A 23,081-nucleotide genomic window follows, 5' to 3' on the forward strand; every position below is an offset into this window, starting at 1 on the left:
GACTGAAATGTGGTCAAAAGCTCCAAAGATCTATTGGGAGGGCCTTGAGGTGAGAGTAGTGTGTCAATCCAATGTATTCATGTATTGCCATTGAGCTCCATACAGTAAGACTATAACACACCTGGAGGAGACTAATGGCTTGATGGACAATTCAGCTTACGGCGTTGGAATTTCACTTAACTCATTCACAACCAGACTAGTGGTTTGAGTAAAGGGGTTGAACTGGAATCCTCCACCATAAGGCTGAAGGAAGATGAATTGCCAGGCAGGGAGTCTTCATGCCAGCACAGAGTTAAAGTTATTGTGGCCACTCTCACAGTGACCAACTAAAGAGAGAAGACCCTACCCACACGGTTTTCATACAAAAAGTGTCACGTTGGAATTCAGTTGACCAAAAAGCTTCCGACAAGAGAACTGGTCTTCGGACCCGTTGCGTCCTCAGAGGAGCGTATGGCTTTCATCACATCCGCAAAGAATCACTGCAACGTAAACTGATCATTCATAAAGATACTTATTAAAACACACAGTAAAACATGATTCCATGTTTCTTAAGGATGCCTGCAACAAAGTAATGCTAGAAAATGTACAATTTGATGGTAAAAACTGCCATTTTCAATAAGAAAGCAAAAACCCAGCTTCTATTATGGCCTCAACAAGTAGCATGAACTGAAAAGTGTTCTGATGAATGCAAAAGGGAGCGGAGGGCATGACGGTCCTAACTCAGTAGCACATCCCAAAATGCACTGGGGAATATACGACGTCAACTCAACATATAGGGACACAAACTGCAGTAAGAGACATTTTGGCTTTGTGGAGAAAACGTTCACCTAACTCCATTTAGTCGTTTCTTCTCTCTACACCCAACAGTCAGCTGGAACCCGCCCATCCCTTTATTCTATCCAGCGGTTTCAATGTTAAAACAAAATAGCGAGTTCTAGGCCAAAGCTGTTCTGCAGAAGGCTGAGAGACACTGCAGCATCTTTAAACAAGTCCAGCAGCGTAGAACTAAGAAAAGACGCCGGAGGAACGGACGTCAGAAACCTTCTGTGACTTTGAAGTACATGTTTTCAGCTTCTCTATTTCTGAGTCATTTAACAGACACAAAAATAAATAAATAGCATGGGCTGTGGCATTAAGTGAAATCACTTTATTCACTGTTCTCTTTGGGATCATCTTCAGTTCGACTGGCACTTAGGTTGGCCCCGCCCCTTTGGCCTCTCTGGGTCGAACTGTCAATTGAGTCCAATGTTGAATACGCATCTTTTCTGCCCTTCTCCTCAGTCTCCTCCTGTACGGGCTCTCCATTAGCCTCCATCTCCAGACCATACACATCCTTCTCCCCATTGAGGAGGTGACTGTGCTCCTGGCCTTCTTCAACCTGCTCCAGCTTGCGTAGGATGAGCTTTGCATCCACGTCAGTATTCTCTAGCAAAGCGATATCGCTTTCCTCGTACCGAGGCAAGGGAGCGCCGTCCTCCAGCTTCTTCTCAAAATGCAGACGTTTGGCACGTCCGCTGGCCGACGCCTTCTCCAGGATCTGCTTCTCGGCCAGCCGAAGCTGGATCGCCACGCGAGAATGGAGAGATAGATCCGGTTTCTCCAGCATGGAGCAGTCCTCCTAGAAGAGACCAAGCCAGTGTGTAATGGGTTAAGAAAGTGTTTAAATCCTCCTGAACCCTTTCAACTTGAACTCCAGCCGACTGACCTGTGAGGTGGTCTTGTAGGTCTTGAGCAGCAGAGCAGCTCGGGTCTCAAGGAAAGTCCACAACTTGATCTCATTCTCCCAGCTGACGGGGAACTCGCTGTTGCCCAGAGTGAAGATCTTATTGACGGCTCCATCTCCCAGCAGGTAGTCCTTCAGTTCCTCTGGAATCAAAATAAATGCTAGCATTACACACACAATACACACTTTTTGTTTCTCTTGCACCTGTAAGTCATAAGATTGTCGTTCTGAAGGCGAGCAGTATTGAGGTTACTGCTTCCTAAAAACTGGAACCAGAGTAAAGGTCTTCATGGGTCCAAGGCTTTGGAGCGAATGGTATTAGAAAACGGACTGTACTGATCTGTTCTAGTCTTCCATCACTCAACGCACTTTAACAGTACATGTCATCATCTGTTCACACTCTGACGACAGGGCTACATTCATACCCCGTAGGCACAGCTCCGGGAGCAATTTGGGGTTCAATTCAATACATTTTGTACAGGCCAAAATCACGAGTTTGCTTTAGAGGGTTTTACGATCTGTACACATACGACATCCTCTGTCCCGGGACCTCACATCGGCACAGAAAAAACTCCCTTAAGTGTCTTGCCCAAGGACACATCAACATGGGCTAGCAGAGCAGGGGATTGAACCGGCGACCCTAATCTGAAATGGTCCTGATGACAGTCAGATTGGTCTGAAACCGTTCTTAAAGGTCGGATTTCCCACAACAGACTAAACCATGTACAGCACGCACACCAGAGAAGCCGAGGTTTCTATTTTGCAGGCAAAGTTGAAGCAGGAGGAGATTATTATTTATTTTTTTAAGTTCAGTCTGAACCGGAGCAGGATCAGCAAAGAGGAAAGGAAAAAGAAGCCTAAGGGCCAGAGACAAGAACAAGAATCAAGCTGGGTTGGTCACTGATCAGGTCGTTTCCAGGCAGAACTACAGCTCTCTGCTCTGGGTGTGCACTGTTCCATCAGGTCACATCTGTTAAGCAATGTCAACACACAAGCAGGCAAGAGATGATCCCTCCCCAATGCACACGCTCACACATCCACAGGTGAGCCCGTTTGAAAATGAACATGCAGCAAAACATGTGAATAATATATCAAGCCGGTCCTGAAGACGAGCCGTGACAGAGGGGGATGTGGCCTTGTGCGGCTGGGATTCATGACGCCATTCTGCATACATGCCGATGAATATTGTAAATCCCCTGGTGGATTGCTCCCTCCACACATCTGGTGGCCTGCCTTGATCCATTAACCCGCCAAGGAATGGACAGGCCTTGCTCTTTCCCTTCCTCCTCCTCCTCCTGGAGGAAGCAGTCACTCGACAACAGTCTCGGAGGAGCATCGGAAACCGTGGCGTGTTTTGTTTCAGGTGTGCTGCCGTGTTTGTGGTTAATGTCGTGCTGCTGGTATTTCAGTGAGTGAGAGAGTGTCTTACCCTCGGCCATGCAGAAGACTCTGAGGAAGGCTAGGAGCTGGGCTGAAATGGGAGGTTCATTACAGTGCAGAGCAAAGATACAGGACCTGAAAACAAAACAAACATTTCAACAATAAATCAATACATACATCAAAAAGACAAGGTGTGAATTTGCTACATATAAACACATGTAGGTTATGTTGTAAGAGACTACTCTTGCAGCACAATTGATTGATATCAATCGTATGACTGATTAGTGTATATTCACTGTTCCTGGGGAACACAATCATTTCCCAATGTGCTTTAACTAAAGAGCAGCTAACTGTGTATCTAAGACCTGCGTTCATCTGAGCACTGGGTGAATAAATAGTGCCACGATGCCTCCCTTACGAAACAGAACCAGACTAGCCGTTCACCACTACAGTCGTCACGCTTCAAGCTAAACTCCAGCATGAGAGTGACAGTCGTCCTCAAGAAAAGAAAGCAAATAAGCGTATTTCTCAAAATGGTGAACTGCTTCCTTACATTATCATTGTTTGAAATGAGAAGGAGGCAGATACCAACAGAAAAGTAATGCCATACATAACACTGTATCGTTGAAGATATTTCCTCAACCAAAGCCATCTTTTTTGGTTTGTTTCGTTGTTTAGTAAAAGTCTTTTACTTTGGCGAACAGAAAAAGAAAAGAGGAACTAATCTAAATTGTTGCTCACAGATGATCTGCAAGTTTGAAATGTACGACCACCTCTACCTGAACATCAACTGATTCCAATAACTCAAATTCTTGTCATTCTTCCGTCTCTAAAGATAACACTGATTTGGTTTAATTTATTTCCTGTCACTCTGCTAACTTTCACAATCTGAGGTGTGGCTCAGGCCTCAGTAAAATCCCTTCCCCGTCACAACAGCACACAGAGGACAACATGGCATCAGGTTTTAGCACATGGTTGACATCATTAGGCACAGACAGGTGCTGCCCACTGCTCCAGCAGCACAGCAGCTCAGGAAACACTGCTGTTTTGATGTACAGGGAGATTTTGTAGACTTAGCAAGAAGAACAAATTACAAATTTGAATAGCCAAATGTGCTGACTTAATTCCACTTATCAAACAGAAATAAGGGAGTAAAAAGTGATTCCATGTTGTAAGAAGAGTCTGACGACACTGAACCGGTTGCCGTTTCCTTTGAAAATGATCTATGAGCATATCTGTCAGTTTAATAGAGCGTCGCGGCAACAACAACAGGAATTGTTTCATTTAATTTCCACTGTTGAAATTTAGACTGTCATCAATAAGAGATTAAAAGGCCTCTGATTAAAATTGCAGAGCAGAGAACGCTGCATACAATTAAGGGCTAATGATAAAATGATTAAGCTGCTTGGTGATTACAGTGTTGGGGCGGATGGCAAATTGATACTTGGTGGGGTGGAGGAGAAAAAAGAAAAGGAACCCGCTGCAACATTTATAGTATGCGTTCCAATTACGCCAAAGAGGGGCCTACTGTTCAGAGTCTAAAGTGCACCTCCGCTATATGAAGCTGGAGTCATGAACCGGAAGCATTCCTTCACCCATATTAACAACTGAAGAGTCGTCACTGGTCTTCCCTTCTGAGAGCAGACGCTATCAGAAGCAGACCGACCAGAGAGGACACCCTCTGGACAAAAGGAGTGAACGTACGCTGGGATGCCGGCTCGCGCCAGCACTTCGGCCTTCATGGCGTAGAGGCGCTCGCTCTTACTGACGCCCAGCTTGATCTTCACTCTGTCGTGGGCGTTGTCTTGGAAGAAGAAGCCGTTGTGGATGACAAACTCGGCATTGGATCGTGTGCCATAGAAGATGTAAATCTACAGGAACAACAAATCATCACCATTAACAATATTGTCATCACCTGTCCTGCTGGCAGTTTCTCTTAAGGAGGTGCTTTTAATCCATAGACTGCCTTCGCTAGCTCTCTGTGAATGGATGAAGGGGTGTGTCTGTCCTGCTCTCATGCTGCAGTAGCGGCTGATAGCACAGCACCCATCCTCCGGTGCCCCTGGTTAACGCCATCAGCTCAATCAGCAATGTAGCCTTTGTACAGTGAGCACCATGAGCTGCGAGCCGCGGACTCTGTCGACATGTCCAGAGCCGCTGAGACAACTGCAATGCTCCGTAGCTCGAATCTTGCACCTTTAAATGAAATATACATGTATGAAAAATACTAAAAGAGACTTTGTGTGGCCAGGACTTTGAGTCATGACCCGAATTCTGGCCAGGGCCACGGTTCCATGGATATAAGGAGCATGTAGGCTCCACTAGTCCATGTCGTTGTGCCCTTGAGACTCTTAGCCCCTAACTGCTCCCCTTGCTGTGTCTGCGGTGTATAGAGCAGACATGCAAGTGGCTCTGGATAAATGCGTCAGCTAAATGTAATGTAATGAGACATTTTAAAGTTCCTTTTATGGATTTGGACAGACGCTTTAGTTGATGTAAACAGGAAATAATAATAAGATATACATTGTAAAACCAATAAATCAAAGAATGTCCTATTTAAGCAGAACCAGTGTGTCTTCTCTAGCGTGCCCTTGAGGAGGGAGAAGACCAGATGGGAGGAAGGTCTTCCACTGGTCCAACACCTCACTGTCCAGCTGACTCTTAGCTAATGTGACAGCGAGTATGAAATTAGCTAAACATGCTATCCAGTTCATGTTCTAGTGCAGTGCGTGTTCAGTTTGTCTGAATAGATGCTACAACTCCCCAAAATCTAAGTGGGTTAAGCCCGAGGTTAGCAGAGACTTTGGCCCAGGCTCCCTTCAGGTTAAAATGGTCATTTTAGTGTTGATTCCCTCACCTCCGTCTCTCCTTATTTTACTTTGCTGCCAACATCAATTGCTGAGACAGTAAAGAGCTAAGCATGAGTAGTAATAGTATCTCGACCTGTTGGTTCTCCTGGTAGTCTTGCAGAGCCACACACTCGCAGCGGTCATCCTCCAGGTTGTAGCCAGTGGTGATCTGCAGATCAGCAACAGCTTTTACTAGTTCATCCTTTACCAGCCTTTTAAAGTTCATCAAAACAACAATAGTGTATGCAAGTACATGTGTGTGAGAGATGAAGATTTACCAGTCCATTGGTGTGGTTGCACATGTCCCACAGGGGGATCAGGGCCAGAGTGACACCGCTGCCGTCTTCAGTTGGGATCTGGTTCTGGCGGGTCATCACAGAGGACACTGCCCACCTGTCACATATACAGCAACCAATCCCTGCTGGTTACATTTACTCCACTGACATCACAACCAATGTTCCCTCTAATTTCTTTCAGCACTGAGCAAACTTTTCTTTTTCTGAGCGCACATTTCATCACTGTGCGCAATTCTCAACCACGCGACCTGCCGACAATGACCACAAGCCTGCGTCAGCCACAGGGGATTCAAAGAGATGACAGCAAATGCATCAATATGTATACAAGGTTGATATTTATTCAATATCCTTTATAATGGCTGGGCTTTGGGAACATTTTAATGATGGTGTTTTACCAGTCAGTTTAGATGAACTTAAAGGATCTTTGTTGAACTTCAATAAGGGGAGGTTATGACTGGTTCACTGGTTATGACTGATAATGATATATATATAAAAAATAAAAGTATCAAAGGTGTTTAGTCATTTCTCAGCAGGTACAACATTTAAGTGGAACTTCATTGAAAGAAAAATGCTAATGCTTAACAATAATTATAGGCCTATTAAATTGACATGGTGTCATTTTTCCTAAAGGTAGCCTATATAAACAATTTAATAACTTCATATTCTTCATATTTAAATATGTCTGAAAGTTTCATCCTACCTGTGTCAGTTTGGACTATTTCATCTAGCCCCTCATGTTAAACGTTAGGCAGACCTTTTTCTGGGGCGCCTGCTCTGCTTTCTTTTCTCCATGGTAGCCTATAGCTGCTGGAGCAGGGCCCGCCAAGAGGAGCCTCAACAGCGCCGGCCCGAGCTCATGTGGCGCTCTGGGCGAGCTTCACTCCTGGCGCCCGGAGGAGGACAGCGGGGATGGGGGGTGCTAACGGAGGCAGAGCGCTAGCAGAGGTACAGAGAGCGCATGTCGAGAAACGGGACGCTGATTGGCCAAGAAGACTCGACACGGCACATCAAAGATCTTATTATTGTGGAGATGGCTCACTCCTATCTCAGAAACACTGCCGCAAAAAAGATTTTTAACACCTGAAAAAAAATCGTTTGTGCGGTCTGAAAACACAACCCACGTTACTAAGCAACGCTCAGAGCTAGTGACGTAGTGTGAACAATGAGAAAGACTGCTAACAGTACGGAGGGCGGGATGGGTTATTTTGATGTTACGTTCGTGAAGCATTTGTGATATTGATGACAACAGGTGTCTGCAAAAAGCGCTAAATATATTAAAAGACAAAAGCCACCCAGCCACAGCCTATTTACCATGCTGCCGGCGGGAAAGAGAGGCTACAAACTGCTTTTCGTTGAGCAGCCCTCTTGCACTCTGGAGATAAGTAACCTAGTAACCTTCAACCTAACTACGTGGTCACGTTCCATAAATCCAACGTTGAATTGTTTCCGTGGTGCCAACATGTCATTTTAACACATTATGACACATCAACAGGTCGTGGTCATTTCACAGATTTCTGTGAGATCACGTTGGACAATAGCAGGTCTCCTTAATAGGAGAAGGAGGTGAATTGACTCCAACAGTGGTATTGCAGAGAGAGAAAGAAGCCTTGCATCAGATGAGGACGAAGAGAGAAGGAAGGTGGATGGAGGGGGAGGGAAAGAAGAGGAAGGAAGATGGAGAGAGCAGATAGTGGAGGGAAGAGATTTAAGGAATAATTCATCACCAGCCCACTTTCACTCCTAGCTTAATGGAGAATTTCCATTACTACTCAGGTGATGCGCTTTATATTTTTGACCATTATCTCCATCAGTTATGGTAACATTGCACTCTCGGAGTTAGCTGGTGAACACAGCCGTTGCTGATATGTTAACAAGCCAACAGTTTAAGCAGATTATCTCAATGATTCACAAACACAATTCTGAATTCTATCAGCTAATCTAAAATTGGATTTGCATACATAATTGATCATTTTAGGGTTCCTCTGTGCCATGGCGACAGAACACAAAGGCTGTTGAAAATGGTACTGCGTAGTACACCTGACAATGTACTGCATGCACACACTACACTCAACGTACAATTAGTATAAAAGCTCATTTTGGTTGTAATCTTTGCAAGATGAAGGTGAAATATGGAGGGGACTCGGGGGTGAAGTAGAGCACCACACTCCACATTATTACATTAGAAAAGTTTAGAAAATGACTCGACCCATCGGTATCCACAAGCCTGCAGATGGACCGTGTTGAGTGCTATAGCAGCGGCTGCAGGAGGCCACACATCAACTGCTGTTACTACATAACTGACCTGCAGCCAGCAGCGCTCGTCAGAGAAGGACCCGCTCATTGATGTCAGACAGGGAGAAGTCTGGTTTAAAGAAAAGGTATACTCCCAGTCTTACTTCTATTTGTTTGTTAGCCTTCTGTAGCAAGTTGGTAATGGTATTTATTGTATGGTCAGAATTAGTTCTGAGATTAATCAAAACATGAGGAATAGAAAGCAAACTGAGGTTCTAATAGAATAGAACAGGAACAAGGGTTAGGTCTAGTTGAACCAATAAACCAGAATGTAAGGACGCAAAGGAAGTTTGTTACACATTTTCCTGTTTGCTTCTTTTTTTTTTTTATCTTTTAGATAAACTGTTTGATCATCTAACTTTTAGTTTGTTATTCAGTGCAATGTTATTATTACCAAAAGGAGTGATGACCAAAACCAACTGTGTGTGTGTGTATATATATATATATATATATATATATATATATATATATATATATATATATATATATATATATATATATATATATATAGTGTAGGTACTATATATAACTTACTGTATATCCCAGCACACGAATTTAAGACCCGAGTTAAGATGAACCAGAATTATACTTAGCCCACACATAAACATGTTAAAGATGATATGACAATTAAAAAACAGGCCCATCCCCCCCAACACACACACACACACACACACACACACACACTGACCTGTAGTCGTCAAAGGTGAAGCCGTCCTTCAGGGGCAGTTTGCTGGCGGCAGGATGAGTCTGGGCAAGGCGGAGGAGAGGAAAAAGGTAAAAACACAAATCAGATTGAGATTTTCATTATGCAGGGATGCTGGAGGGGTCTGCTGGACACGGCCGCCTAACAAAGACTGGGAGTAGGAGGCCACCAGTGGGGTTTGTTAGTGCAGTGCGACACTCGCCCCCTCACATACATCACTGTCAACCAAATTTGTTGTGGCCAGCAGCAGTCATAAATCTGCCTCATCAATTTGGTCCTGAAACTGTGTGTGTGTGTGTGTGTGTGTGTGTGTGTGTGTGTGTGTGTGTGTGTGTGTGTGTGTGTGTGTGTCTTTATTCAACCGGTTTCTCCACTTCTACACCTACCAGAGCCATGAGCAAACTGTCCGGAGCTTAAGCAGTGGGGGACTGAAGGAGAGGTGACGATGTAAAGAGAGGAGAGCAGAGTAAGGACGAGGAGAGTCAATGGAAGGGAGGGACACCCTGCTCACATCACGTTGGTCAACCTGGCCCTCACATCACTGTACAGCTGGTTTAGCTTGTTTTAAGCTCTTTAACTACGTTACATTTAGTGTCGCCGACCACTTTCCAAACCAAACATTACCTTTGTATAATAAAAAGGAATAGTTTGAAGTCATGGGATATATGCACATTTGTTTTCTTGCTGAGAGTGAGATGCAAGACAGGGCAAGATATCTAATTCCATACCATTATCCAAACCGCGTGTCCAATTTAGGGTTGGGAAATATCAAATTATTTTCATCAATTTGAATCTTGTTGTTGCAAGATGTGCAAAATGTCTGTATTGTGAAAAGGTACAAACGTTTAAGTCAGAATTGAGGCGGTTACCATTTACAGTCCAGTGACTTGGAGTGAAGACATGGAAACCTCCAAAGCTCACTCGTTAACACAATAGCTTGTCTGTGTGATCTGTACATGCACGTAAAATAGACCATTTGTGACGTACACAATAACATAATATTATACGTAATATTGGCTGCTGAATCCATCCATCCAGCACTTCTGTGCGTTTCCTCAAATACATTTATAGCAACAACAGATCACGTGACTGGGTATTGTGAATGGGTTGCCAAAAGTGATTAATCACCTCACTCCTCAATACAATTCCAAGATATTAGTTTTCAGCTTAATCAAGCTTGTTATTTTGGCTTTACAACCTGCAATGTCATTCCATATTTTGGACATACATTTATGAGGTTGCCAACAATGCAACTCAATATAATATATTTTATAAACAAGCAACTTGAACAATATCCACTTCATAAGCGGATAATGTCCATTTTATAACTTCCCAAAATAATAATAAATAATCCATCTTCAAGTTGTGAGCAGGAACCATGAGAACACACCGTTCCTTAAGAAAGCTACATTTGAGATGATTTTAATGAAGGAAATGACCAGACCTGCATCCACCTACTCATGGGACACAGGTTTGATAAACACCCATCAGTATTCAATGCTCATTTACAACAGCTCCTCTAGTTCAGCAGCAAACTTATTTTTGTGACGATCAAGAACCGTGAGAACTCAAAACACTACCACCATCCACCACCTCCACTTCTAAACACACACATCCCTCAGAGACGCAACAAAGAACCGAAAGAAGAGGAAGACAGGAGGAGGCTCCACGTCAACAGAGGAAGATGGCTCCTGTGCTGGAGTCAACACTTCTAATACAGACGCAACCTAGCCAGAGAATACGACGGACATTCAGCCACACAGTGGTGTGGGTGACCCTGATCAGAGGTGTTCGTTTCCAGTTTCCACCTCCAATGAAGAGCAGGACTTGTAGTCACCCAGAGTCCCGAACAGGGTTGTACTACCATATCAGCAGAGCACTAACGTCTCGCACAGCAGACTATAGGGCAGGTTGATTATCAATCAACTACAATTTCATTCTTGTAATATGACTTTCTCAAAACATCACAATCATTCTAAAAATTGCAGAGAACGTGAAGAAAGTTTTGAACAGGAGCAGAAACACATTGAAATCCAGGGGTTAACAAACTAATAGAAATTAATCCTGCATCACATTCTACGAACCAAACACAATTTAAAAGAGGTTGCTTCCCCAAAGTTAAGATATTAATAACTGGGGTATTAGAGCTGGACCAGCTCTGCCCTGGGCCCTCACATGCTCCTGGTAAATTGTCCCCTTTTTTATTTTTAAAATCGGGGTAGTTAACGTTTCAGACTTCGATTTTCCACGTTAAGTGGGGATTGCCACTTAATTCAAGAAGCCCAGACAACCAAAATAACTCCCCACCACTTTACAAAACAAAGTAAAATAGAAACTAAGGAAATTGCCACGATAAAGTAACAAAGAAGTATTTTCAGGGAGAAAACTGAAGTGGTCAAATTAGAGCTCTGAAATACAGATACAGATGTATTTAAATAGTCACAAAAGCCCCCCTGCTTCCCATAAGGGAACGTACTGGAGGTTGGGAAGTGCTTAAATGCAGGAGGCACATCTCATTGTTTAGGGGGATGTCAGCAGTGGTTGTACCTGTCTCTATACATCAGCATGCATCAGTCTGTGAAGCTAATCATACCTCCAACACACAGGACAGACCGGGGAGGCGAGGGGGAAGAGAGCGAGAGCGGGTTTTGAGGAAGGTACATTCAGGTCAATTCAATGCAAAGTCAATGTGACAAGCTAATCTTCCAGCCCGGTCATCTGAGGAGGAGGAGGAGGAGGAGGAGGAGGAGGAGGAGGAGGAGGAGGAAGAGAGGGGGGTGGGGGGAGAGTTAGGGGCTACACAAGAAGAAGAGTGTGAGTGTGTGTGAGTAGAAAGGAGACGTATCAAAGATGAGGAAACAGGACACACACACACACACACACACACACACACACACACACACACACACACCTCCATGTTCAGACTCCATCTCCAGCAAGGCGCCACACAAAGCTGTGTGAGTGTGTGTCGGGGTCAGTATTAAACACAGCACTCTACCATCCAAACGAACAGTTTAACACACTGTACACATGACGAATAACAAAATAACAAATAATATCAAATACTTTTTTCATTACAAAGGGCTAGAAAGAGAACATACTTGTTGGTATTAGTAAATAACTAAACAATAATAAAAGGTATGAAGTGCAAATCATTTAATGCTTCCTCATTGATGCTGGCCATGTCTAGCCATGTCTATATAGGCTAGTAAAAATATAACTGTTTCACTATCAGCAGCAGAATGTACTTAGCACTAAGTGTCTTAGCATCACTATGGGGTTAGCAGGTCACAGGATGACAGTTCAGCCGCAGCATCTCTACTTATACCACTTATACCTTATTCCTGTGTGCAACGCTCAAGTCAAATGAAAGAAACCCAATAACTTGTATGCATTTTATACAACGTGTATTTGTCCGGCTAACATCACCTAATTTATAATTTAAAGATCATGTATTGACGGCTTGTATGAGAGGTCGTTTTCTACTATGGCAAAGAGGCTGTAAACATGAACGTATAGTCCAACACTAAGGGAACGAGCTGTATAGTCCAACACTAAGGGAACGAGCTGTATAGTCCAACACTAAGGGAACGAGCTGTATAGTCCAACACTAAGGGAACGAGCTGTATAGTCCAACACTAAGGGAACGAGCTGTGTAGTCCAACACTAAGGGAACGAGCTGTATAGTCCAACACTAAGGGAACGAGCTGTATAGTCCAACACTAAGACAACGAGCTGTATAGTCCAACACTAAGGGAACGAGCTGTATAGTCCAACACTAAGACAACGAGCTGTGTAGTCCAACACTAAGGGAAGGAGCTGTATAGTCCAACACTAAGACAACGAGCTGTATAGTCCAACACTAAGGGAAGGAGCTGTATAGTCCAACACTAAGGGAACGAACAGCAGTCAGACAAAGGGTCATAGAGTCTCCATGGCACCCTGAGAATCAACATCAATCACCACACCATTGAAACAAAGAGTACTGGGTCAATCACTAAGTGCTGGGATTCTTCTTCTACCTCAGCGACATCAAATCATTTAGAATGCAACACTGCCACCCAGTGCAGTCCAATGAAACTACTTTGCAAAGAGGATAAGCGACACATTTATCTTACAAAATAAAATCAAAACACACAGAGATATTCCATTCAATTTACAGATATCATGCCTGTTATCTTAACGTGCAAATCATTCACTCCACAGCCTGTTCATCATCCAATTAGAACAAACACCTGACAAATACAATTAATTCTTTGAAAACTGTTTCTTTCAGTGCTTCTTTGATACAAGAGGACTTCAGAGAGAAGGACTGTGGTGAGCTCTGATAAAAGCGCGGCTGTCATTCCACCATGTTACAGTTAGTAATAGAACATTAGCATATGTGGATACAACTATCTCAACATGTGTTGCTTGGGTCTGGTAATCATTGTCTTTATATCTCATTACTGCACTGAAAAGGTCTTTGAATGATAATTTCAAAAGTTCACAAACTGACTTAAATGGAAAGGGGGTACATCTGGTCTGTATATGTAAATGCATTATATTCATTTATTTAACACAGTAGACAGTCATTGACTGTTCCAGAGTTAGTTTTTTTCTCCATCAGCAGTCCCTGGGCAGGCAAATGTACAAGATATGGTATGAAATGGTAGTATTCAGATAGTGGTACAAAGGCTACACATTGCACCACGCATAAGTAAAAGCATTTGTAATCTAAAACATTAAATCAAGCAAGAAATGAAATATAATACTCTATAACTACTTATCATACATCAAATTGTATGGCAGCCAAATTGAGGCGGAGGAAAATAATAGTGGCCATTAGTTCAGTAATGACAATAGATCAGACCACTGCTAGTTAAACTCTGCACTTCCTCTTCAGATGTAAGTTCCCTCAATCTAAACCATGGTTATTTGAAATATATTATTCTGGCTAGTGTCTCCCCCTGCTGGTACTAGTGGAGTCTTTCAGACTGAACTGGTTTTTATTAGCACTGTTGCTCACCACAGTAATGAGAATGGATGGGTATCGTTTTTGTTTTTTCCTCTAGATACCGGTGCTAAAACGATACTTTTAAAACAATGCGGTGCCTGAACCGATACTTTTTTTAGTAATGGACTTATAGTATCTATACATCTGTATGTGTCTGTGTGTTCAGTGCTTCTGCCCACCTGTACCAGTTTGTAGAAGTAAGCGTACTGGCGTGCCGTGTTCTTATACTGGCTCAGCACGTCCTGCACTGCCTGTGTGCCCAGAAGCACCTGCACCTCTTCCTGCTGGTAGAACAGCGGTGTGTCGTACTCCTGAGGAAGACTGCGGATGTACGGCAACCAGGATGAAGCGGGGTCGGCCCGCTCACACAGAAGGTGAAAGGCCAGGGTCACGTTGCCCATGGCCTGTAAAATCCTGTCCTGGCTGTAGAGAGGACCTGAGACAGTTTACAACCGGTTACAGGATAGAAGAATGCTATCGGAGCACACTGGACATCTTATCCAACTGTTATCATACAGGTGGGAAATTACAAAATCTCACAGAACACCAGTGGTGGAAGAAAGATCAAACGTAAAGAAGCCTCAGAGGACTGATTTGGCAAACTCCAGTTAAAAAAGTTAAACTTTCTACAGTAGAGTAGCAGGTGTGGTTAAGACAGTCTTCCCTCTGTAATAGTTATTGAAATGCTGTTGAAACAATGTGTATATGTAACCCAGATATCTAAAACAGTATGTAGGAATATGCCACAAAAGAGGGGTCGTGCTTTTGGTTGCGTCTGTCTATAAACGCATCATCTGAACTCCTCACCCAGTACAGAGTTCTGGGCCGACTCCACAGTCATTAGCATCTTCCTGGGAATCCACAGGAAGAGTTCCTCTGCCTGCATATACAAACAAACAAAGAACAAACAAGCTTTTTAGGCTAGGTAGAATCCAACCTCATCCGTTTCTCAGGTTCTTTTGCTGTCGGACACGGCAGCAGCAAGCTGCGCTTGCATTCCAACTAGTTTCATATCTTGCAATACGAGCTCTCAAAGTATCATAGAACATATCGCCGTTTAGCATTGTTGTCAGGAAGACAGTTTCAACTTTGGACCCATTTTATCAATCATTATATTTAATTTATCATAACTCCATAAGCTGCAATTTGGTGGTTTTGACTGGTGACAGGGGTCCCTGAGATATTGGCATTCAAAAGAAAAAGGAATTAAAGCAGAAAACAATGATCTGAAGTCCTAAGGAACAAATGAATTGATAAAGTCCTGACAAAGCTGACAAAAAGCATACCTCTAGAGTCTGCAGGGAGCCTACTTGCTAAGTTGAGTATTAAGTCAAAGTTTAAGGTTGATTCTACTCAACACCAGGAGTCAATGAAGAGGTTTAAGTCCTGGGGGAACCACCACAGGGCTGAGCTCACCTTGATGTCTCTGGCGGCCCGCAGGCCGTAGCCCTCGGTTCCAAAGTTGGCCACAGTGAAGCTGTCGCAGGACGCCCCGTTCTCCTGAGCCCAGGACAACAAGTCTGGAAAGTAGTCCTCTCTGCTGCCGTCAAACACTATCGACATACCTGAATACACAGAGCAGAAATGGTGGAAAATTATTTTCACTTATAAACTAATCTCTGACTTTATATGACATGAAATCTAATACTGCTTGTCACTTCATATTTCTTATAATACTGCGTGCTTACCCTTTTGTTTTTTGCGAATCTTGTCCACCAGGCCTCTGATCTGGATGTACTCCTCCCACTCTTTACCAGCAGAGGGTGCTGCACTGCTGCATTCTGGGGAAGAATGCTGACCATAAACACCTCAACATCTCACTCTAAATTAACAGTACAGCCAGCTCAAACTTTACCCATGATGCATCTAAACCATGACACCATATGGAGCAGATCAATACGACATCGTAAAGTGCAGAAACCAATAGAAATAGAATATATATAGACAAAATAGAAAACGTTTTGCTCACGCAGTGCTGCGGTCAGTTAGGACACGGTCCCATGGACATATTGTGCAAAATATATATTTGAATATTCCTGATTTATCGTCTACTTTACTCTACATTTAATGAATGAACATCATGCTGTAATGTTGAAAACTAGCGATGAAGACAATATATTTATGTTTACTGAGGTAATAAATCAAGTGACAAGTACGATGATATTTGTCATAGACTTCTGTACAATCAGACTTCTTACAACCAGAGTTGCTGCACCCTGCTGGCCATTTTAAATAATACAAATGTAAAGCACTTCTACATTGGCTTTATTTCTCAGAACTGGAGGTTGCCGTCCTTGGTCCTTGTGAAAATGGGCATTTTCAGATTTCAGTCTTGGCATTAGCTCACTCTCTTGTTCAGTTACCATCTCGACTACTCTGGAATGTGGAATGAGTGCATGAAGAAGATTTGGCGAGGATTATGAAGGTGGACAGGGTGCAAACATTGAAGTCAAACATACTCTGCAGCAGCTCAGAGATGAGATTCATCATCTCCTTGGGGGAAACCACCGTGCTGGCTCCTGAGCCGGACTTCTGAATCTTCACTCGACTCTTCTTCCCCATGGTGCTGGATGGACAACTGGGCTGAGAAGACATTATAACCGTTAGCTGTAGTTTGATTTCTTGAAGAAAATTTAATAATTAATCAATTCCTAGATATGTACCAATAATTAATAACTCAATTATGAATCAAACACATGAATTACTAAATGTAGGATGCCACCCAATTTTGGAAGAACAGGAAAACATCAAGATTTGATAATAATAAATGTATTGTTGTTGTTGTGTATGAGTTTTTGGCATGGTGCACAGTGACTCATGTCATTTTAGAAAATATTTCATTTGTAAAGAAATTGTTCATTTGACTGATTCTCAGTTTAGTAGTTTAATCGTGTAGTTACACGATTAAACTACTAAACTGAGAAGGAATAAACCATACAATGAACAAAAATAATAAGGATATGAAGAATACAGTGAATAACAATGAACCATGTTTGAATGAAAAGTATAACATGTGACCAGGTAAAATCAGTGACTCAGATCATTGAATAATATCAATGAAATTAGTTGTTTGATGTCTACAGATCAAATTTAATGCAAAAGAGAACCAGCAGAGCAGCGAGAGACTTGACATGCATGATTCAAAGTCTTTTAGCATCGTGGAGCCCGAGTGAAAGAAGAGGCTTCATCAGGTTCTTGCAGCTTTTCTTCAACGCGGCAAACGGACCAAACAGGACGGCAGAGAAGAGCTTGCTACCGTCTCCTGGGAAAGGGGTGTGGTGTTTGGGGCAACAGCAAACCACTCCCATCCATCTCAACTACTGCTAGATATTTTTCATTTACAGAATTAATACTGGTTTACTTACATAATCCATTTAATTCTTCCATAATTGAAAGCTGGACCATCTCAGTTGAATTAAACAACAGATGTCAACCTTGTTATCAAGACACATAGTGTACAACAATACAGACATGCAGATATGTGTACCTCTATGCATAGTACCTTAATGGATAAGATTAAACGCAACATTTCAGCACAAATCAGTGCTGGGTGAGAGAGAAACAAAGTGGAAGGGGGAGAGCATTAAGTGAAAACGTCTAACACTGAAGTAGGTTAACAATAGCTAGATTAACTAATGCTGTATCGATCCCCCCATCAGCATTGGCCATAGAGAGGTCTGCCTTCTCTTTAACTGTATGGGAGAAAAAGACATTTGGAAAACTCATAGCAATGTCTCTGTCCATCAACCATGGCCTGGTTACTAAAGACAATCCACAGAGCTTGCTGTGAGCACTTATGTTGGCACTGTTTTTTGATTGACAGAGACAGGGTTTGTTATACATGTATACTCCCACATACATTACGACTGTGCAGGCTGCTGCAGGCCCCTCTCACACATACCAGGCTTCCATCATGCTGCAGTTGATTGCACAGATGTCATTTGGACCCGTGGTTTTCAAATGCTTTGTCAGGCGGTGTTTGATAAGCATGATTCAATAAATTCATTAGTTTCCATGACTGGAGAAAAAAAATTACGGAAGAGTTGGATGATGCCTAGAATTATCCAAGGTGTGAGGTTCTAATAGGATATGGGGTACTACTCCAGGAAACCCGGCTGAAATGTCCAATCAATCTTTACATTTTGAGGAGGTGAGCACCGCAAACCACGTCTACCATGTCACAGCAGTTTCTTGGGCAGTCGGTACAGCGATCAGCTGAGAATCCAATTGAGTTATCCATACTGAGCCACGTCTGAAGTCAGGGTTTGCGTATTTGAGGAGGCGACGGACACAAAACGGAGGACTTTCCTCTTCTTTTTCTGCAGAACTATTGTGAAGTTCACACAGAAACTGTAAATGAACAAAAGCTCTCCAGTATGACAGACTTCAGCCAGCCAAGTGTGACAACAAGGAATCCGAGAAGAAACATATTTGACCCATAAACTAATCAACTTTGATTTGCAACTGTTCCTTTTAAAGTAAATTTGATGCGAGAGAGAAAGTGCAAGACCTGCAGCCTTGTAACAAAGTTAGAAAAACAAGTACTTTCCCCAAAATGTGACTGTTTCGAGTTTATAGAGGAAGATCTTAAGTATCAAGCACTACCTTTCATTATTAAAGACTAGTATACTCGGTCAACTAAGCAACCACGTACACATGTCCAGTGTCGTGAATTGTCAAGCGCACACGCACACACATACACAGTCTCCCTCTCAAATACACACCAGCCAGCTGCTCAGTGACATTCATAAGCAGTCGTCACTCTGGTTACAAGAAGACCAGAACTTCAGGTGGCCACCATCCTGGCATACAAGCACGGGTTACGTCATACCTGCCACTCCTCAGTGACCTGGTTTTGGGGCCATGACTGTATTGTAACACAAACTACTCTACAAACTTTAAAGCTGATATAATGAGGGGTTTTTTGGTCACTTGGGAGTAAATGTGAAAATACAAAAACTAACATCAAAATGTATATTAAATGTAAATGTATATTAAAACCATGTAGCATTTTCTTTGTACTTCACACACTTTGTGTTGGTCTTTCACATAAAAATTCCAATAAAATATATTTATGTTTGTGGCGTGTAATGTGACAAAATGAGGAAACATTCACGGGGTATGAATACTTTTGCAAGCCACTGTATTTGCAGGTCAAGCCTGCGGAGCTCCATAAATGACGTTTCAGACTTTGCATATCGAGGCTCTGGAAATATTCTTCCAAAAGCCTGAAAAACACACTGCAGTGACAAAGCCTGCTCACTTTGTGGTCGTCATTAAAATAAATAAACAGCATGTTTCCTTAAGTCCGTATTTATCAAACTGGGGAGGAATTTATTACAGGTGGGGCGAAAGAGATTTTAAATGTTTACCGTACACCGTTAACGGGTTACGCTTGCGCGACACACCGATTCTTGGAATTTTGCCAAAAGCCGATTTATGAAATCTCCGTGAGGTCGGCTTTCTGCTGTTGTGTCTCTCATCAGAATACAGATCTAAGCTCATCATTGAGCCAAATAAAGTCTACAACCCCGTTTATAAAGATGTGTAGAGGAAAGCAGCTCACTGCAGCCACTAATACTGATACAACGTGATGCTCGCACATCTGCACTCATTCTGTTTGGCAAAAAAAAAAAGCTAATTGTTTTCCACAATAAGATATTTACTAGTAACTCAATATTCGTTATTTTTTGCTTTTTTATTTACTTCATTTTTATAAACACAGTGATAGCACTTTTTTTGTCTGATGGAGCGATCTGGTTTCCTTGAAAGTGATTGCAATGTTCTTTATTCTATTACTGTGAGGTATTACTTTGTAGTACTGTGAGGTACCACTATGTAGTACGTCCGTCCGTCGGTTCGTGTGTCCCCCCCTGAAGCTGTAAACCTAGGGGAAACACTGGTATCGATACACGGAAGCCAAGTATCGATCTTTTATTATAACAATTTTAAACTTTTTGGTCCTAGAATAATCAAATCAATTGCTTTTTCAGTCCACTAGATGGTGCTGTGTTTTGTGTTGAGGTCAGCAGAGGTCCTGGGTCAGCGTGGGAAGTTGATTAAAACAAAAATGGATACATCGGAGAAAGAAATTAGAAATGCGCCGTCCGCATTTAAATCCACCGTCTGGACTTCTTGTCTCTCGTAGCGCCGCTGCTCGAACAGCTGTTGCTCGACACACAGGACAACATGCGCGACACATCGCTGGTCAAAGACACAAAGAAAGCATAAACCAAACTGGCTACCGGTACTCTAGTAGCGCTGGAAGCGGCCAGTGTTATGGATTAACAGTTGACAGGGCCGCCTGTTAAACCTGTTAATATCAGGTTGTGTGTTGTGTAGTCAATGAATGAACAATTGCATTAGCAAAAGTAGCATAAATAAATGCATGTGTGCAGACACATGTTTGGTGTCAATCGCTCGTTGCAAGATCCTGTTTGTTATTCTATCTTCTGCACAAACTATATAAAATTGTCAAAACAATGGGCAGTTGACAACTGTCAAAACATACAAAGCACATAGGACAGGCTACAGAAAGAAGTAATACTAGGCTAGCAAGGTGGTACCGATAATGTGCCAAGATCCCGCCACATTTTCTTTTCCGTCCTCCGCAATGTGTCAGAGCACAATAGCAGTGTTTCAGAAGCAGTGTACTGCAGGCCCTCCCTTCAGATGTGGTAGCTTTAGTCACTTTCCTGGTTATTTGTGCTTCTACAAGTAGGCTACATAGTTAAATAGTTTCTTTTTTGAAGTGCGTTTATTGTTGTAATTTTCTTCTTTGTTGTGCTGGAGCTTATAGGCAAAGTGAATATCGCTAAAAGGGGATCAAAGATTTGTGGCTGTAGTAATGTACTACTATCGGGAGTTAGCAAAGGATGTTTAATTTGAAAAAATGACAGGTTGTTGTTCCATAGCGTAGGCGCACTAGAGTTTCCTTTAACCCAACTTCCGAGCCCTCAATCTTGGGCTCATTCACATGAACATTATTGTCCAGATTGGATAATCCGGATCACGCTCTCCACCACCTACTGCAGGGACAGCGGAGCACTTTCTCCAATGGACTGATTCAGCTCTGCTGTCACAAGGACCGAGACAGGAGAACATTCCTGGCAACTGCAATAAGACTTTATAATAAATCACCTCTGGCCAGATCCTTCAATTGAGTCATCAATAACCCTAGCGACGCTTTGTCGTTTAGTTAGTCACTGTATATACTTCTACGTCACTGTATATAAACACACACTATATACTTCTACTTCACTGTGTGTGTAATATATATATATATATATATATATATATATATATATATATATATATATATATATATATATATATACATACATATACACACTATACACTTTGAAAAGGTTGTGTTGGCCCAATGACATCGCATGATGGACCTGGAAGTTATATCCACGGTTTGGCCACTATGTAACAGCACTGTTCCTGGGGGATTGGTCAGACCCTGCTGCATTACAGTTTGGTTTACTAAAGCTTTGTTTATTCTTGCACGCGGCACCGTAGCACGAGCATCGGCAGATGGCGCGTGAACTACAAGCATGTTCGTTGCATTATTCTCCGAAACGCCAGAGCACACAAACAAACTGTATTGTGAACAATTAAGATGACAATAAGTGTAACAGCCACCCAAAAGGAGGCTTTGCAATTAACTGTAAACTCACGTCATGTTCAGGGACTACTTTAGCCATATCAATAAAGAAGTTGAGTATTAAATGCATTAGAAAGAAACAAAGGTTGAATATGCTGTCAAGTATTTGATTCGGCCTCAAAATATTTACCCAATGTAGAATTCTGCAGAATCCAAACGTGATCTGTAAACTACAGATCAGAACTAACAGGAAGACCTTTTTCTGTGACTTCCTGTGTGTACCTTGAAGGCAGTTGAAAACTGTCCGACTTTTTTTTGTCACCGCCTCCTGCTGCCGCTGCTCGTCTGGATTCCAGGCGAGAAGCAGCTCTTCTGAACCAGCTACTGTTTCTGATATACGACATCCTCTGTCCCAGGACCTCACATCTAAGTGAACCAAATACGCTCAAATGGAGGTCGCTGAACTAACAATGCACTGAAATAAAGCTTTGTAAACCCGGGGATACGTCACACATCCCTAGTGTCTCAGTTAGTAGCGTGGTTTGTCACCAATGCCCCTCTAATGCTAATTTCAACTCTCTAGCAAGTCTGGCATGTAGCTAACGGTACTTATTAGCAAACTGAAATGTTTTCCAAACACAAGACATTCTAACGATATATATTTAACGCGGTAACGTTAATGTCCGGACTTCATTTGGAACACAGCATAACATTGCCAATGGTGTATCCTCCAACCAGGAGTTAGGGTTCCTAACCTTACTAGCTAGCCCTCAGGTCCCACTAGGCCAGCAGCTAACTTTAGCTTACTAGCATCGGAGGAATCACGCCCATCTGAGCCGAGAGCGGGCAGGGGAACAGGGTACAGAGCTCATTATCTGACGTTATACTTCAGTAAACGGTCCAAGGCTAGCTGTTAGCTGCAATGCTGTTAAGTGATAAGGGATCAGTCTGAGTTTTAGAGGAAGCTAATCTGCGAGATCTGCTGGCTAGCTAACCTTGCCTGAAAAAATACAAATGCCTCTAAACTAAATGCATGTATTAATGCAAAATAACACTCAACACCAAGTCAGAGCTTTACTAAACCAGAACATAAACATTTCCCCGATTCAGTCATACCTTTTTTTAAGTGACAGCAGCAGTTCCTCTGTTCCTGCACTGAGCCCAACCTTGACTGAGCCGCGCGTGTGATTGGAGTAGTCGGGAAACACAACCACAGAAACGACACTAGATTGT

General features: G+C 42.6%; 1 protein-coding gene across 1 annotated transcript; it reads right to left on the minus strand.

Moving 5' to 3' along the window:
* Window positions 1-1,135: 1,135 nt before the first annotated feature.
* On the minus strand, window positions 1,136-23,020 carry setd3 (SET domain containing 3, actin histidine methyltransferase). Its single transcript, XM_079227229.1, has 13 exons — window positions 22,965-23,020; window positions 16,699-16,822; window positions 15,928-16,020; window positions 15,656-15,804; window positions 15,047-15,119; window positions 14,419-14,675; window positions 9,229-9,287; window positions 6,231-6,345; window positions 6,047-6,121; window positions 4,808-4,974; window positions 3,153-3,238; window positions 1,706-1,866; window positions 1,136-1,618 (listed from the first exon to the last, which is right to left on the minus strand). Exons 2-13 carry the CDS (start codon window positions 16,799-16,801, stop codon window positions 1,148-1,150), a joined length of 1,809 nt encoding a protein of 602 aa, XP_079083355.1. The 5' UTR covers window positions 16,802-16,822; window positions 22,965-23,020; the 3' UTR covers window positions 1,136-1,147.
* Window positions 23,021-23,081: the final 61 nt, after the last annotated feature.

Source organism: Taurulus bubalis (assembly GCF_910589615.1).
Source record: "Taurulus bubalis genome assembly, chromosome: 1".
Classification (NCBI taxonomy): Eukaryota; Metazoa; Chordata; class Actinopteri; order Perciformes; family Cottidae; genus Taurulus; species Taurulus bubalis.

Bases quoted from the DNA above. Each gene is read 5' to 3' on its own strand.
- setd3 (XM_079227229.1), bottom strand. From the start codon at position 16,801: ATGGGGAAGAAGAGTCGAGTGAAGATTCAGAAGTCCGGCTCAGGAGCC. The intron at 6,122-6,230 runs GTAAATCTTCAT...GCTGATCTGCAG, and splicing joins GCAACCACACCAATGGACTG to ATCACCACTGGCTACAACCT. The intron at 4,975-6,046 runs GTCGAGATACTA...TTGTTCCTGTAG, and splicing joins ACTACCAGGAGAACCAACAG to ATTTACATCTTCTATGGCAC.